We start from the raw sequence: 16,520 nt of genomic DNA, 5'->3' as shown, positions 1-16,520 counted from the left end.
CACTGTGAACTAACATGAACGAACAGCTGGATTTTTATTATCTAACGCTAACAAAGATGAATAAATAGTGTAACAAATGTATTGCTCGTTTTTAGTTCATGTTAGTAAATGATTAACGAATGTTAACTAATGAACCTTATTGTAAAGTGTTACCATATATTTTATTAATTAATTCATTAATTTATTAATATTTCCTCCTAACTCTGCTAAACAGGCCGAATTGTTTAATGCAACTACAAAACTTTTAAACTTTTAAAATCTTTCAAGGCTTTAAGGATTTTTCATTTATTTTTCAAAACATAATGTTTGATAGCACGACAACAATATGCTTAAAGTGTACAGACGATACCATTGTCAAAACGATCCCCATTCACACAGATCCGCGAAAACGCCTAAAAACGCTGTATTCTGCTGCCAGGCCAGTAGATGGCGATGAAACACTATAGACTGAACACGTAATATGCGTGTGCATGACTTCATCGTCTTCAGAGGTTCACGTTTTTATTGTTTACATGGAGACTTAAACTTTGAAACCCGTTTTCAAAAGTTTGCTAAGTACAATAACAAATGTATTGCTCATTGTTAGTTCATGTTCGTAAATGATTAACTAATGAACCTTAATGTGAAGTGCTATCATACATTTTATTCATGAATTAATTAATTTATGAATATTTTCCTCCTAATTCTGCTAAACGGGCTGAATTGTTTAATGCAAACTGCACAAAACTAAAATCATGTTCAAGTCTTTAAGGATTTTTCATTTGTTTTTCAAAGGATAATGTTTGATAGCCATGTCCTCGTGATGGTGTTGTGCCATGAGATATCGAGTATGCATAACTACACAAAAACTGATTTCGAATTACAGACTATTTATATCAGGCTTTGTGTTTTGCCTAAATGTGTGTTTTTGTAACGGACTCTGTATAGAAAAGCTATGGTTCTTCCCTCAGGCGTCTGTTCACTGCCTGGAGACGGGCGAGTACACCCACATCCGCAACATCCTGATCGTGCTCACCAAGATCCTGCCCTGGTACCCCAAGGTGCTGAACCTGGGCCAGGCTCTGGAGTGCCGCGTTCACAAGATCTGCCAGGAGGAGAAAGAGAAGAGGCCCGATCTCTATGCGTTAGCCATGGGGTAACTGAGCCGAGAGCCGGCTGGCCTCAGCATTATGAAGTGCTTTCACCACACTGGTTATCTTTCACTTTCAGGAGTCTAACTGGTGGTAGTTCATATAGTTCTCCACGTTTCGATTGTACTTGCTTCGTTTTAAGCTATTGGAAATGTCCAGTGGCTTCCTTTCAGAAGGTGTGCAGGATCTATTATAACTGCGTATGATGCCGCTTCATAATTACTATGCCAACGTCACAGTTTAGTTGAGGTTTGAACCAAACTGAATGAATACATTTTTATTTTTATTTTATTTTTCCTCTTCAGAACATGATCATTAGTAACAGAACATATTTTAACAAAAAATAATAAGAACAAAATCTCAGCATGTTCAAACGAAAAGAAAAAAAATTGAAAAAAAAAGGAAGCTAACTTATATTTGCCTTCCCCTTTTACACATCTAGCTTTGAAACGGCTACTGTTTACTCTTTACAAAATATTTTGAAGTACATTTATCTTAAAATAAATCACACAATACAATTATAAAATGAGAGAGAGAAAATTAATGATTGAGTGACACGATTATAAATTCTCTGCCAATTTTAATTTTCAATCGTACATGGATCATACAATCATACATTTCTGACAGTTGATCATAATCAAAAGTTATTTACATTTCCGATTTACTAAATCATTTGCTTGTGACATCAAATTTGGGCAAGGAGAGTCGATCACAGGAAGTGAGTCTGTATCTTTGAAAGGCTTTGACGTAATGATTTGAAACCGCCATTTTATTATAATTTTTTTCCCTCACCATATTGCAAAAATCACTTTCAGTCCAATCCTTACAAAGGTCACTGTTTTTTTTTTTTCATCCCAGTTCTTGAGAAAATCCTTAATGAAGTCTCAGACGAAGTCTTGAATCTCAGCAAAAAAGAAAAATATATCTCTTTACGCAAGTCTTTGACAATCTGCCAACAAATGAATCTGGTTACAGTTTCTCCATATATTCACTCATAGCCTTGAGCTGGTTTTCCTAAATGAACCGCTGGGGATACTGGGAACCAATAAATCCACTTCGTCTTACAATGTGCAAGTGCAGGTAGGCCTAAAACATTACTGTTAATTGCAGGAATAAATCATTAATGAGGGAAGTCCCCCTATGCCAACCATCAGCTGTTCCTTAACTATCAGCGGGCGTCTCTCCTGGCAGAGGTTATCCACATTACGGCAGATTTATTCTGTGCTCTTTCCTGCCGCTTTTAGCATACGCGCCGCAGTGGGATTGATTAAATGTGTCGGACTGGTACCGTCCAGAGTGCCTGGTCTTCACAGGCACATGAGAAGCGATGAGGTTTGTTGAGGGCTCATAAATCAGTGCCATCAATCCAAGCAGAAGGGCAAGAGAAGGTTTGGCCTCTTAAAGAGCCTCTTCATTGCTGCTTAATGAACACAGTCCTTTCAGACGTTTCCAACCGGAAGGCCTTCGGTGTCATGAGACAATCTGATCAATTATCAAGTGTAATGGGCCGTTTCGCTCCACTGGAGCTGGAATTAGTGACGAGGACTTGATCATGCCTCAGTGATTCCCAAGAGCAACTGCTGTTCTCACGTATGACACTGCCTAAAGTACGTCTTAAGACAACATCCTAAAATAAACTTTCAGCACGACTCGCTTGGGAGATTCAACTCAATGACTCCAATAGCTACTGGCGGGAAACAAAGTTCACAAATATTTGATTTTATTAACTTTTTGTTGATATTTTAGTGTTGAATGAAGTATTATTGTAGTCCGCTTCTTTAAATGAGCTTGTTAAAGGTGTTTCCGAAGCTCGCGGGATGTTACTGCCATGTCATAATGTTGCACACATACACTACCATTTCAAAATTTGGGATCAGTCAGATTCAGTAAGAAATAATAAGTTTTTTTCCCACAATGGCGCATAAAATTGATCAAAAGTGACAGTAAATGCATTTATAATGTTACCAAAGATTTCTATTTCAAATAAATGCTTTGTTTGCTTTATATTCATCAAAGAATACTGAAAAACAATTCAGTTTCCACAAAAATATTAATCCGCACAACTGTTTTCAACATTGATGATAATCAGAAATGTTTCTTGAGAATCAAATAATCATATTATACTGATTTCTGAAGGATCATGTGACACTGAAGACTGGAGTAATGATGCTGGAAATCCAGCTTTGATCAAAATATGTTTAAAATATATTACAATATAAATCAGTTATTTTAAATCGTAATAAAATTTTACAATATTGCAGATTTTACTGTATTTTTGATCAAATAAATGCAGCCTTGGTGAGCAGAAGCGACCTAATGTTATCAAAAACAAAACTTTTAAACCGTTGTCGTTTAGTTTAGTCACGTGGTTTACAGAAAAAGTTGATGTCATGTATTTGCAAATTGATTAGGTGTCCCTTCATAACAAGGAACTGATTTGTTTTTAATTGGCATATCTTGCATTGCAGAAGTCGTAATAACAGTTGACGTAATTGTGTTGCGCTCATGCCACCAGTGGGATTTCTCCGCACACCTCCGCTTATTGGGCAGACGCGGGCCCTGTTCTGTGTGTTTCTCTGTAGACACGAGGAATCAACAAGAAATGAAGGAAGGGGATTAAACCTTGTGTTCAGCCTCTCTCAAATACACCAATCTAGCTGCGTTAATTTTGTTTCAATGAGCACAACCCCTCTTGAGGATTTCTTTTTGATTCCATCCCATTTCTGAGTGATTGTGTTGCAAGCATTACACTTTGATTGCCATCTGCCGTGATTTTAACCGTGTGTGTGACTTGCAGCTACTCTGGCCAGTTGAAAGGCAGGAAAGTGCACATGGTGCCTGAAAATGAGTTCCACCATAAGGAGCAGCCAGTGCGCAGCGCCACGCCTGGCACTCTGCAGAACGGGCCGGGCAACACGGGCAAACCTGCGAACACTGCGGCTGCCAGCGCTGGCAAAGCCGAGGACGGGGCCGTCGACGACTCAGGTGACTCCATTTGAATAATTTCCAATAGGATTTTGTCTAGGAATTGATTTGGTAGCATCTGGGCTTGTTTGTCCATTTATTGAGAGCGTCTTGACACTCATTTAAAATGAAACACGTTGCCATGGCGTACAACACTCGCTGTGGGAATTGCCACCCTGAGGGAGTTAATTGCAATTACTGTGTGAATTGGGGTAAAACTGCCGAGGATATTAGAACAGAAAAGCCTCCCACAGACCCATTAACACAGAAACAAGCACACCGTGAGGATTGATCACAACAGCAGTGCAGGTCATGTGACTTCAGGCTCTTCAGAAACTGATTCTGTGCAACCCCACGGCTGTAGAGAGGCTGCAAACGATGCTTTTCTTACCTAGTATTTTTGTCTTGTTTCCAGTCCAAATATAGAAAAATTCTTAAATCAAGATGCATTTACTAAATGAGAAGATATGTCCTGTTTTCCGGGGGAATTCATCAAAATTAAGTGAGATTTTGCTTTAAAAAAAGCTAAATTATCTGCCAATGGGGTAAGAAAAATAATCTTAATTCAAACAGAAACAAGATTACTTTTCTTACCCCATTGGTTGATAATTTAGCTTGTTTTAAGCAAAAACTCACTTAAGTTTTATTTATTTCCCCAGAAAACAAGACTTTATATCTTATGTCATTTTACTCCTCTAGTAAATTGATCTTGATTGTTAACGGGGTACAAAAACCCATGTTGCTTTTGAATCAAATGGTTTTTGATTGCATCCTAATATCAGTGACGATGTGAGGGGTTACAAATTAAACGGGAGGTTAGAAATTAGAGCCATGATGACCAAGAAGATGCTTGAACTTGGAGATTAAGTTGTTTTGAAGAACAAAGGCTAGAGCTGGTTGCAAAAAATAAAAAAAGTCCCCCTCTGTTGAAAATCCAGCTTTTAATGTTGTTTATATGTCTATGTGATGTTTTTAATGTGCGTTAAGACACACCCACCCGTATGTGTCGTCAACACCATTGCTTCTCCTTAAAACTGCAGTGAACCAAAGACAGTCTCAAAAACACGGTGTGAAATCGCTGGTGTTTCTGACGTCACATACTACCTTGTAACCAATCAGATCAACATAATTTGCATATTCATAGATTCTCATATACTAAATGAGGCAAGGGTGTTGAGTTGCATTCAAACTATTTTAAGGCATGACAATGTTTTTTTTTTCTATGAAAAACGTTTAAATATATAATTTTTGGTGATCAAAGGGGATGATAAAATTGATTACAATCGAGACTTTAAGAAATTGCACTTCCATTCAGAAGTTTTTGGTCAGTCAGATTTTTTTTTTATTGTTTTTTAAAGTCTCTTAAAGGCACTATAAGTTGAGATTTTTGGATTCAAATATTATATAATTTGTTTACTTTTGCACTTACATTATCCCAAATGTTTCCAACAGAAATCATCTAATTTAACCAGTGCATGCTGCCATATCTGCGTTACCATCGATATCCGGTTTTACTTTAGTAGAAACCTTGGAAACAACAAAGATGCTTTTATATTTTATGTATTTTATTAGACAAGGGAACAACTATTTGAATACCTTTACAGACAATTTTTTTAAATATATCTTGTTATATACAGGGTTCCCGCGGGGTCTTAAAAAGCCTTAAAACCATTGATTTTATTAATTTGGAAATAATACCTTAAAAAGACTTGAATTTTGATGTCTGGGTCTTGTAAATTGTGCTATATGTAACTTCTCCGTATTGTATTTTTCACAGACAATTTAATTTATTGTTGAGTTCTGATTTTCGATGTTTATTGTTCAGGGGTCTCTCAGTTCCCCATATTCCCAGCATGGAATAAGTAGCTAGCTAATGTTAAAAAACAACTTAACATTGTTCGGCAAACTTTCTTGTGGCCTACTGAAATGTTTTTATTTTTCACACCTGCTTGGCTTATCATCTTTTACCCATTCCACTTTTGAAAAATAAATGAACACAAGTTCAAGGATTTTGTTTTTCTTTGCTGGTAGGGACGTGAAATAGGTATTAATTTTTTACATAAATGGTCTTAAAAAGACTTTAATTTAACTTGAAGAAACCTGTAGGAACCCTGTATATAGCTCAACACGGTTAGTCTTATAGTTTAAAGCCATTTAGCAACACTGCATGTTCGCCGTGATCGTAGTTGTCAGCGGTTTAATAAATATAGACGAATCGTTGTCATTTAGGAATAAGATCACGTAGGTTTTTTAATTGAGACACCGTTTTTTTAACGATTAATCGTGCAACTCTAGTAGTGTATATCCACTTTAGGAAATGCCTAAGTCATGTCGTGAGTGGGTCGTAACACCTGGATTTGCTGGAAGCAGTGTGACAACCTTTTAAAAGTGTGCAAACTGCTATGTTTGGCACTAAAACAGTCCAACTAAACTACAAACCACATACAACCCAAGTAACAGCACCTCTATTATGAAACATGGTGTTGATGCATTGTAGAAATCCCCCATCATCACTTAAATTCTACCTCCCATTAGTAGCTGTGATATTAATTGCTTTGAGCATAATTTACCAGCACTCAGTGTGTATGAAATGGCCACGAAATGCTGTTTAAAATCTTAAAATCCCATGTGTTAGCATAACCCTTTCGGTACGCTGCTGTAAAATGACCATTCTTCCCTGTCTCTCTTTGACTTTTTCTCTTAAATCCCAAAGGACATTTTCAGATGCGTTTAAATAATTTACTTTCCGTGAAGCACGATCTGTTTTTCATTCACTTTTAATGAGATTTCAAAGGCACACTAAGGATGCTTGCAATTTCCAGGCATCATCAGTGTTTATAGCGGAGTGTGTATTTAAATCAAGAGCAAATTCCACAACTACTTCACTATTTCACCGAACATTGGCTCAATTTGACTTTTTTCTGTCAATTAGTCTGTCACGTTTGGTAGGTATGGACAAAATAATGAGGTCTGCCCTTGTGTGACGTGCATGTCGGCTTGGTGTTTTTGCAGATAAATCCAAGGACAAATCTCAGGCGGCTCAGAAAACTGCCAGCAAGAACAGCACCGCAGCCAATAAAGTGAGCAGCAGCAACGGAAACAGCACGCCAAACAGGTACCGAACCCCGGGATGATGTACTGCTCTCATCTCTTACATAATCTCATTAAAAGTTAAAGCCCTGGGGTGAGAAAGTTTAGCAGGGGCTTATTATTTCAAACTACTCGCCAAATAAATCAATCCTTTATCAAAGTCTCCCTTCCTTATGAACTGTGTAATCAAATTGAACAGTGTTCCAGGCAAGAATCCTCTTACAATTCTATTAAACTGAGCAATTGCAGAGAGAAATGTCTTGAAAGGAACCATCTCTGAAAGGCATGGCTGTTACAACACACAATTGCACGATGGCCCATCAAATTGGCTGTGTAAAACATCATTTCGATAGAAACACTTCAATGGGAGTCGCTGGGAGACTGGGGGAAGAAAGGTCCCCATTAATTTCCATTCAGGAATTGTGTGAATGAAATGAGATTGTTATGGCTTTATGAGTGTTTTAACCAGGTTTGGTGGGGTCAGGGAAAGTGGCATAGCCAGGGATATGTAATTCACCTGTGATGAGAAGACCCGAGAGGTCACGATGTGCTCTGTTTACGTAACGAACAAAAAAAAAAGTCAAGAGAATTCAAAGCTCAGGGGCTTTTAGAAAACAGTTAGCGTAATGTTAGCTTCCAGACATTTTCCTTTTCATCTCATTTTTGCATGTGTGCAGACTAGTTTCACTTCGGCTAGTTATATTGATTTGCGTATCAGCAATTAGGGAACATCAAACAGGCCTTAAATTCTGTGAGTCAAAATTATCTCTTAAATTATCTCCTATAAGTAGGCAGTGGTTAATCTTAAAGGTACACTGTGTAGTTTTTTTTAAAGTATTTTATTAGCTAAAATCAATGTCTTTATTCATAAATATGTCCTCATTGGTGTACAATTACCTCTGCCAATGATCTGACTTATCCTCATAAGTGAATAATTTCTTATCTTTATTTACGTGGGACAGGTAAGACCAAGAAGGCTTTCATGTTGTTCCGCCATCTTGAAAAACTAGTGAAATGAGGTGGTTAATCTTAAACGATCTCCTAGTCAACCAGTCAAACTGATATAATATTCTTTGACTAGATTTTCAATATTTGCAACATGGCATTTTAAATGTGAAACCTCTAAATACTAGTTAACCGTATTTATGATTATTGTCTTCTAGAAAGCACAACGTACATAAAAAAATAAAATAAAAATTTGAGGCCGGATGTTGGTTTGTATTCAAGTAGATAAACTTAAGTTATGCTATGTAACTTTTGGCCCTCTAGCAGTCAATAAACAACTAGCTTCGGCTCTGACTGTGTGGATGAATATGATACTTTATCATAACTAAAGAGAGAAAAGATGGAAAACAAAGAGAGAAATAAATGAAATACAATTACAACAAAAAATAAGCTTACTCTTTACTATTGTAATTTAATATGTGCCAAAAAATGTTGAATGCATTCAAAGCCAAGCTCATTTTGGGAGGGCTTGTATGCAGATGTTTTTCTGTTCTAAAACTACTACTTTCCCTTCATTAATTTTATATTAGATAAGAGTTTATCTAACATCACTCTTTCCCCAAACAACATAAGATTTATGCCTCGACTTTAAGCCTTCGTTCCTTTAAAAAAGTCAAGGGAGACCAGTTTTATTAGATCTTAAATATTATGTAACATTTTACCAGCTGTGTCTATCCATTGTGTCAATCCCCAACTCTTTTTGAATCTTTTTAACAATATTTAGCATGGGGTTCTTTGATATATATATGCCATTTCTTAATGAAAGCCATCAAATACCTCATTTTTTTAATGGTTTCAAAGCTTTAAAAAAGTAAATGAAGCATTTCAGAATACTTCAGTTGATCCCTGATCTCTCCACAGCACTAAAGGGAGCAAAGAGAAGGAAGATAAAGAGAAGACCACTAAGGAGAAAAAGGATAAGAAGGAAAAGAACCCGGGAAGCACTCCAGAGGCCAAGGCAGGAGGGAAGGACAAACAGAAGGAGGAAAGATCCAAGGAGGAGAAGCCCATCGACAGCAAGGAGAAGACGCCCAAGGCCGAGAAGGAGAAGAGGAAGGAGGACAAGAAGGAAGAGAAGAGCAAGATCGACGGGAAATCTGCTGAAAAAGAGTGGCCCAAGGAGCGCGACGTGTCCGGCGACGGCAAGACAAAGGAAAGCAGCAAGCCGGAGAAGAGCGCTGGCGCCGGGAGCCTGAAGTCCCTCGTGCCCAGATCCGAGGGAGTCGAGTCTGAACGGGGTAAGCCGGCTCCAACTGCTCCAAGAGGGGCTTTCGCACCGGCTAGTGCTAGTTAGGGTTGTTACCCGAGAAATAATGGTTCCCTTACGAACGTTTTCCTGTTGCATTCGCACCGCCAGTAGGAACATCTGAAGTGACGTCAGCCGCGCTTGTTGTTGTGACTTATTTTGACGGCATTTACACGCAGTGCTCACAGTCTCCGTCTTCATTACCGTATTTTCCGGAGTATAAGTCGCATCAGTCAAAAAATGCATCATGAAGAGGAAAAAAACATATATAAGTCGCTCCGGAGTATAAGTCGCATTTATTTAGAAATTTATTTCACAAAATCCAAGACCAAGAACAGACATTTAATCTGGAAAGGCAAGTTATTCAGCTCCACAATAGCACACAGAACAACAGCTGAATAGGTGTCCGGTGTGTTAGCGTAACACATTAACAGTTATTCAGCTACACAATAGTATGAAGAACATATACCTGTGAGGCTGAATAGGCTAAGTTAACATTAGCCAGCGAGTCCAACAAGTTACCGGTAAGCAAGTTCACCAAGCTCCTGATCTCATTCCTCAACACTGAATCCATTGAGTTCTTCCTCGGTGTCGCTTCTGAACAACTCCGCTAACTAGAGCGCCCTCTCGCGGCTGTAGACGGTAGTGTTTTCTCTTGGTTCATCTCAGTTAGTATGAATTAATTTGGATATATAAGTCGCACCTGACTAGAAGTCGCAGGACCATCCAAACTATGAAAAAAAGTTTGACTTATAGTCCGGAAAATACGGTAGTTTACGATCTGTCTAACAATCCTGTCTAATACGTTATTAGATAGAACTGTTATACATAGAAAGTAAACCGTATATGAAAATGTTTTAGCGCTTGCTGTGTGGTTGATGTCCAGTGTTGCTGAGCATTTTCATGTTTCTCTTGGTCCCCTCAAAGTTGCGTTGGATTTTCTCCTCAGCGTAAAGGCTTAGAGCAGGGGTGGGGAACGTTGGTCCAGGAGGGCCATTGTCCTGCTGAGTTTAGCTCCAACCCTGAAAAAAACTCACCTGATTGAAGCCTTAGTGATCCTGAAGACATTGATTAGCTTGTTCAGGTGTGTTTGATTAGGGTTGGAACTAAACTCTGCAAGAGAGTGGCCCTCCAGGACCAACGTTCCCCACCCCTGGTTTAGAGGCTCATCTATCACTGTTTTACATGTTCGTAGAGTTAGGCTATAATCTGTGTTTACACAGCTTTTTGAAAAATAGCGGGTGCTGGTGTTTCGCGCGTGTTCGGCCAATAAACGAACGCTAACGTCACGGATAATTCCTATAGTGCTGGTTTAGACCGACTCTGAAGCTAAATTAGTTCCTCTAAAAGGAGTTCCTAGAACTAAAATCATTCTTAGTTCCTGCGGTGGGAATGTGCCAAATTCGTGAACTTGCGCCAAAATCGTGAACTTGCGCCAGAACTTGAGCCAAAATCGCAAACTTGCGCCTAAAGTGTGAACTTGTGCCAACAGTTCTAGGAAAAGGTTCCTCCGGTGCGAAAGCCCCTAATATGGTTTATTACGCTTCTGTGTGACTCTGTTTAATGTTTAATTTAATGATACAATTAAAAGTTCAGAGCAAAGAATCCACTTGATGTGCTCTTTTATTGGATTTAGATTCAACTGTTAGTGGTTATGCTACAGTAGCAAAGCACAATATACTGTATGAAGCAAAAACACGTTTCTAGATACTGAACCTTTAATTTCCTCTCTCAGCAGAGCAAAAAAGACGAAAGCTTGACACTCACTCGTCACCGTCGCACTCCTCTGCAGTTAAGGTTAGTATGGCCTGAGGAGAGCTGTGCACTTCTTTCCTGTTGTCCCTACCTGTCGGAGATCACGTGTTTTCCAAACCTCGTCACCCATTGGAGTTTGAGAGAAGGCCTCTGGAGCCCAGCCGTTGTAGGAGAGCAGTGGGGGGGGATTTTGCATCATATGGACTATTTTTTGGGGGAAAATATTTTTCAGTAGATGTCACATTTTTATGATAAAATTCCAAGGACTTGCCAAAATCTTAAATTCTAGCACATGCTCCGGTTTTTTCTCACTTTTACTTGCTAAGAGAATCTTCCCAAGTGCCTCACAAGTTGTTCCTTTTCGTACACCGCACTTTTTTTTTGTAAGATTGTAAATATAAATATTTATTTTTGTAAATCACCCTTTTTGAGATTTTTTTTTTTCTTTTTCCCGAATCATTGCATATTACTTGCTGAGGAAAGCAAAACGTAAGAAATATAAATACGGATACGTTTTTTTTTTTTTTTTTTTTAATAAACATGGAGATGAGAGAATGTTTCCACTGGAAGAAACCCCTTCACGCCTGCGACTCCTGGAGGAGCTGGAATGTTTTTCTGCGTCACAGATCTGGGATCAGCAACAAGAATATGCTCAGCTTCACCACCGCTTGCTTTTTTTTTTTCGTGCCTGATTCGCTCTCTGCCATGGAAGTGTTTTCAGCAAGAGTGGCCAGCGGACGACTCCTCAGCATCCAGAGAATGGCGCGTCACCAGCAACTAGAGAAAGGCAACCAGGAAAAAAGTGCGGGCATGGCCTTCCCAGAGGGATCTGTCTCTCCGTGACCAGGAATCTTGTTGCAATTTTCTATGAGCGATGCCTCATACCAAAGTGTACATGACCTCCTTCTATTCCCTTTATTTATGAATCCTAGATGAGTTTAGCTTGTTTAATCATCTTCATGAACTCCCATAGTTAGTTTTCAGAATGTATTCTCTATTTTAGACCAAAGATACGAGTTAATGCTCAGTTGATGCAGTGCCGTTCTCCAAGCACATGTAGGTTGAGAGAGTGTAGACTAACGCTAGGCTCCCATAGTCCAGTCTCTTCATCTCTAACCATGTGAAAGTTGTAGTCTTTGAAGGTCTTTATGGGGATGTGTTGAGTGACGGCCAGCCTCCCCCACCCTTTCTGCTGCTGTGTGCCATCCTCTCCAGCTCATCTGTCATCTCCATTCATTCCTACAGGACAATCTCAACGACCTCAAGGACTCTGCTTCAAAGGTTTGGACCTTTTTCAACCCTCTACTCTGAATGTGTCTCCACACCTAGTAAACTGCCTAACCAAACCATTCAAACAATCAGAATAAATGCATCTTGTGCCCAATATTGGCATGTAAAAATGCGGGTGTAAATCAACTGTGGCGGGTAATGCTGTTAAATCTCTAGCCAATTTGGCGTGTTACTTATTGTGTTTACTCACTTTGCTGGGGAATTTCGTGTTAGCCGAATCTGCGCAGATTTAACGCAAATACTCAAGCACACAAATACTCAAGATACATTAAATACAGCGTATTGCGCAGAATCTGCACATAACTGGCATACTTGAACATTCGTCACTACACAACAAATACCGGCGCGCTTGTTCATTTGCAGTGAAGCAATAAGCGAAGATTAAAAAACATTTGGTTAACAGAAAATACATTATTTTTCAGCATCCTACATTTTTTTGATGTTCTGCTTTGTACTGTATTGATCTGTCCACCTAACACACAGTTTGGGTGATGAGGATGAAAGAGGAAGGGAAGAGACGGCTGGATTTAGTTTGAATAAGAAATTAAAGGTATTGTGGAAGATTTTCCTGAATTTTAGAAAAGAACCGCCCTCTCCAAAACCTGAAAGGTTTTATAACATTTCAGCGTGATACCTTTTACCATTTGGTCATAAGGCTACTTTAGACAAATTGAGATGTGTACTGTGTCTGCGCGGTGCGTGACTTGTGCCAGGGCTAGCTACGCTAATCATAGCTTACATTAACTTTTATTAGCAGTGATTTTAAAGTATTTCTCCAAATAGCATGACAAACTTTACCTGTCGAGTAGAAACTTCGTGACTGAGGCATCAGCCCAACCTGTGCTTTTAGCGCACGCCAGCGTGTGAAATATTCTCCCAGAAACACTCTGGTCTTGTTTCTGTCTTCAGAGGCCTTTCTCTTCTTGTCATACAATTCGTAGACACTTTTTCTCTTGCGACCCTCAGACATTTTGAAAAAAAAAACGGTGAGAACGGCGAGCTTCAATGAATGGCTGAAACCGTAGCTCACCACACATATACACCTGAGAGCGCGCATGCGCAGAAAGTGAAAACTACCTCGGGATGAGCACGTACAACGGCCTTACGTAAACATATCACCAGAATGATTGACAACTAGGAGGACCAATAGTCTTGATGATCCACCCGGAAAAAGAAAATCTTCCACTATACCTTTAATGTATGAAATCCCAATGTAATAATTTGTCAAAAAAATGACCAGATTAACAGCTAGCTTATATATTAATTTGTTTCATTTTTTTTTTTTTGGCTAGAAGAGGTTCTGAATGGCTGGTAACTTAAAAATCTAGTAGCCAAATTGGCCGGAGAGTGAAAGTTATTTTTTTTCATACCCATGTGGTATTTTTTTTATTTATTTACCTTTATTTAGCCAGGAGAAAACCTCACTGAGATTAAAATCTCTTTTACAGGAGTGTCCTGGCCAAGATAAGCGGCCCGCTTAAAAAGTATTTGCTGTAAACATAAAACAATAAGCCAAATTATGTTAGGGAAGCAGTATTTGTCTCAAAATCTATCTATGATGGCCAAATACGCAGTGTAGTTAGACATTGTTTGTATGAGTGCTTTAGATGTGCACACATGTGGCTGCGTTTCTTGGAGAACTTTAAACACTCCTGTGGTGTCCTAATGAGACACTATGATTTCCTGATACGGAAAATGTGGCTGGAATTGCAGAATAAGAGTATAATGCGGAATAAACACAGAATTTGACATAATTTGGATGAATAAATCAAAAGTAGGACTGTACACTTAATCAAATCATGACATGGGCTAATGTATTAATGCAGAAAGATCCTGTTTAGAATATGAATGAATGGAGGCATTTATATAGTGCTTTCCTATGTACTACTGTACACCCAAAGCGCTTAACAATCACGTCAGGCGTCTCTCCTCAACACCACCAGTGTGAGCATCCACTGGATGAAATCTCAAGTCTACATGTCTCTGTGTGAGTGAGGAGCTCATTTGATAAAACTATCAGACGACCATCACACAAACTCAAAGGTCTTCATGACAACCTGTCAAAATAAAAGTTTATTTTGAAGAAATTATGATAGAAATATATTAGGGTTGTGTTTGATACACTTGGCTCACAAGACGAGATGTATGATATTGGGTTCACGAGGCAAGACAATATTTTAACACTTTCTAAGAAGAAGAATTTTTTATTTTTCATTGAAATATTTGACTTTAGTTTGACTGAAAGACACAAAATCCAAACAATGCAGCTGTCACTAACGATTTTTTGGTATTTGAGTCATTATTTTGTGGAGTAGAATAGAAATAGAGTAGATATTTTGTAGATAGAAATGCTGCAGCCACTGTAATTTCTTGAAAAAGAACATGTGGACATCAAAAAATGCAAACTCAGAGCGAAGGTTTAAACTTTTATTTTGACATCGAAATTAACAACAATTTGCATATTTAGAAACATATTGATGCATGTTTATAAATTATTTAGGTTACAAATTAGTGATTCAACGGATCACAAAACCTTTTTTTTGTCTAATTATCAGATAATTTTTGTGATCAGCAAGAAAAAAAAAAAAAAAAGATAAATACACTTTAACAAAGTTACAAATTAAGTAAGGTCTAACAGAAGTGTTCACGTACAGAAACATAATTACGCGTAAATGTAAAATAGAAATATAGTGTCTACTGTATTATTTATACAGTGTGTGTATACAGGTGAAACTCGAAAAATTTGAATATGGTGCAAAAGTTCATTTATTTCAGTAATTCAACTAATCCAACAAGGTGGAACTAATATATTATATAGACTCATTACATGCAAAGTGAGATATGTCAAGCCTTTGTTATAATTTTGTTATTGTGGCTTACAGCTTATGAAAACCTTTCCACAATATTCCTATTTTGAATTTGGGGTTTTCATAAACTGTAAGCCATGATCATCAAAATTATAACAATAAAGGCTTAAAAATGCTTAAAAAAATTATAATAAATAAATTTTGGACACAGCTGCGCTGTGCATTATGGGATGAGGACTAATGTTTGTTGACAGTTTGCACTTGGCAGCTCGTGGACAAGCTTGGCGTCGTGAGGAGCTGCGGAGCCTCGTTTATAGATTATAGACGTTAAGGGTGCTTTCACATCTGTAGTTCGGTTCATTTGGTCCGGACCAAGGTAGAAAAATTATACTTTGTAGCATTTTTCAGGCGTTTTGGTTCCTTTTCACACCACACTGATTGCTCTGGGTCCGAATCAGTTGATGAAACGAACCAAAATGCAGTCACGTGACAACATCCACATCACTCATTGGCCAGATGGGTCTTGAACGTATTTTCATAACTGCACTTCGATTGTCAGAATTAACGTGCGGGAAAATTCCAACAGAACTGACGGAAGTAAACAAAGAGGAGGAAAATTATTTTTTACTATGGAGAAATGACTTTGTGGGCTGATTGTATCCCTCGTCATAGTTTATTATATAGTTTGTCTACTCCACTTAAGGCAAACAATAACATTTGAGAATGAAGCGAGAATGCGGCTTGAAAATAATGTTTTATGCAATGCACGCAGCATTAATATTGCTAAACATTGACATAATGCACAGCGCGGCTGACTACGGCAGCTGGTTTAGTCCAAAAATGCGCAGTTATTTGGCAGTTGGGTCTATTCGAGGTCGGATCACGTTCTCACCACAAACGAACCGCTCCAGAGTTCGTTTGAAAGCGTACCGAGACCACCTCTCCGAGGAGGTCTCGGTACGCTTGTTTGGTCCGCTTTTGGTGCGCACCCGCGTGCGATTGCTGCATTCTCACCTGCCCAAACGAACCGCACACATTCGGAAAACGAACTCTAGTGCGATTCAACCGAACTAAACAAGGCAGGTGTGAAAGCACCCTAATTCTGACCAATCGAAGTGCAGCTTTGGGAATACGTTCAAGACACATCCGGCCAACGAGTGATGTGGATGTTGTCACGTGACTGCAGTTTGGTTTGTTTCATCAGCTGATTCGGACCAGAGGAATCAGTGTGTG

At 38.6% G+C, this 16,520-nt stretch overlaps 1 protein-coding gene across 2 annotated transcripts in view; it reads left to right on the top strand.

Moving 5' to 3' along the window:
- The window catches only part of thoc2 (THO complex 2), a 119,606-nt gene that overhangs the window by 90,626 nt on the left and 12,460 nt on the right, over positions 1-16,520 (top strand). The window contains exons 28-33 of one of the 2 annotated variants that reach the window (XM_079630205.1): positions 951-1,135; positions 3,928-4,115; positions 7,107-7,209; positions 9,051-9,427; positions 11,174-11,232; positions 12,436-12,471. In XM_079630205.1, coding sequence (XP_079486331.1) covers positions 951-1,135; positions 3,928-4,115; positions 7,107-7,209; positions 9,051-9,427; positions 11,174-11,232; positions 12,436-12,471 — 948 coding nt within the window. Of the gene's footprint in view, positions 1-950; positions 1,136-3,927; positions 4,116-7,106; positions 7,210-9,050; positions 9,428-11,170; positions 11,233-12,435; positions 12,472-16,520 lie in introns of both variants that reach the window. The other variant, XM_079630204.1, reaches the window with a different exon arrangement.

The sequence above is a fragment of the Phoxinus phoxinus genome, assembly GCF_949152265.1.
Source record: "Phoxinus phoxinus genome assembly, chromosome: 12".
Classification (NCBI taxonomy): domain Eukaryota; kingdom Metazoa; phylum Chordata; class Actinopteri; order Cypriniformes; family Leuciscidae; genus Phoxinus; species Phoxinus phoxinus.
This window is presented reverse-complemented; position numbering and strand designations above follow the sequence as displayed.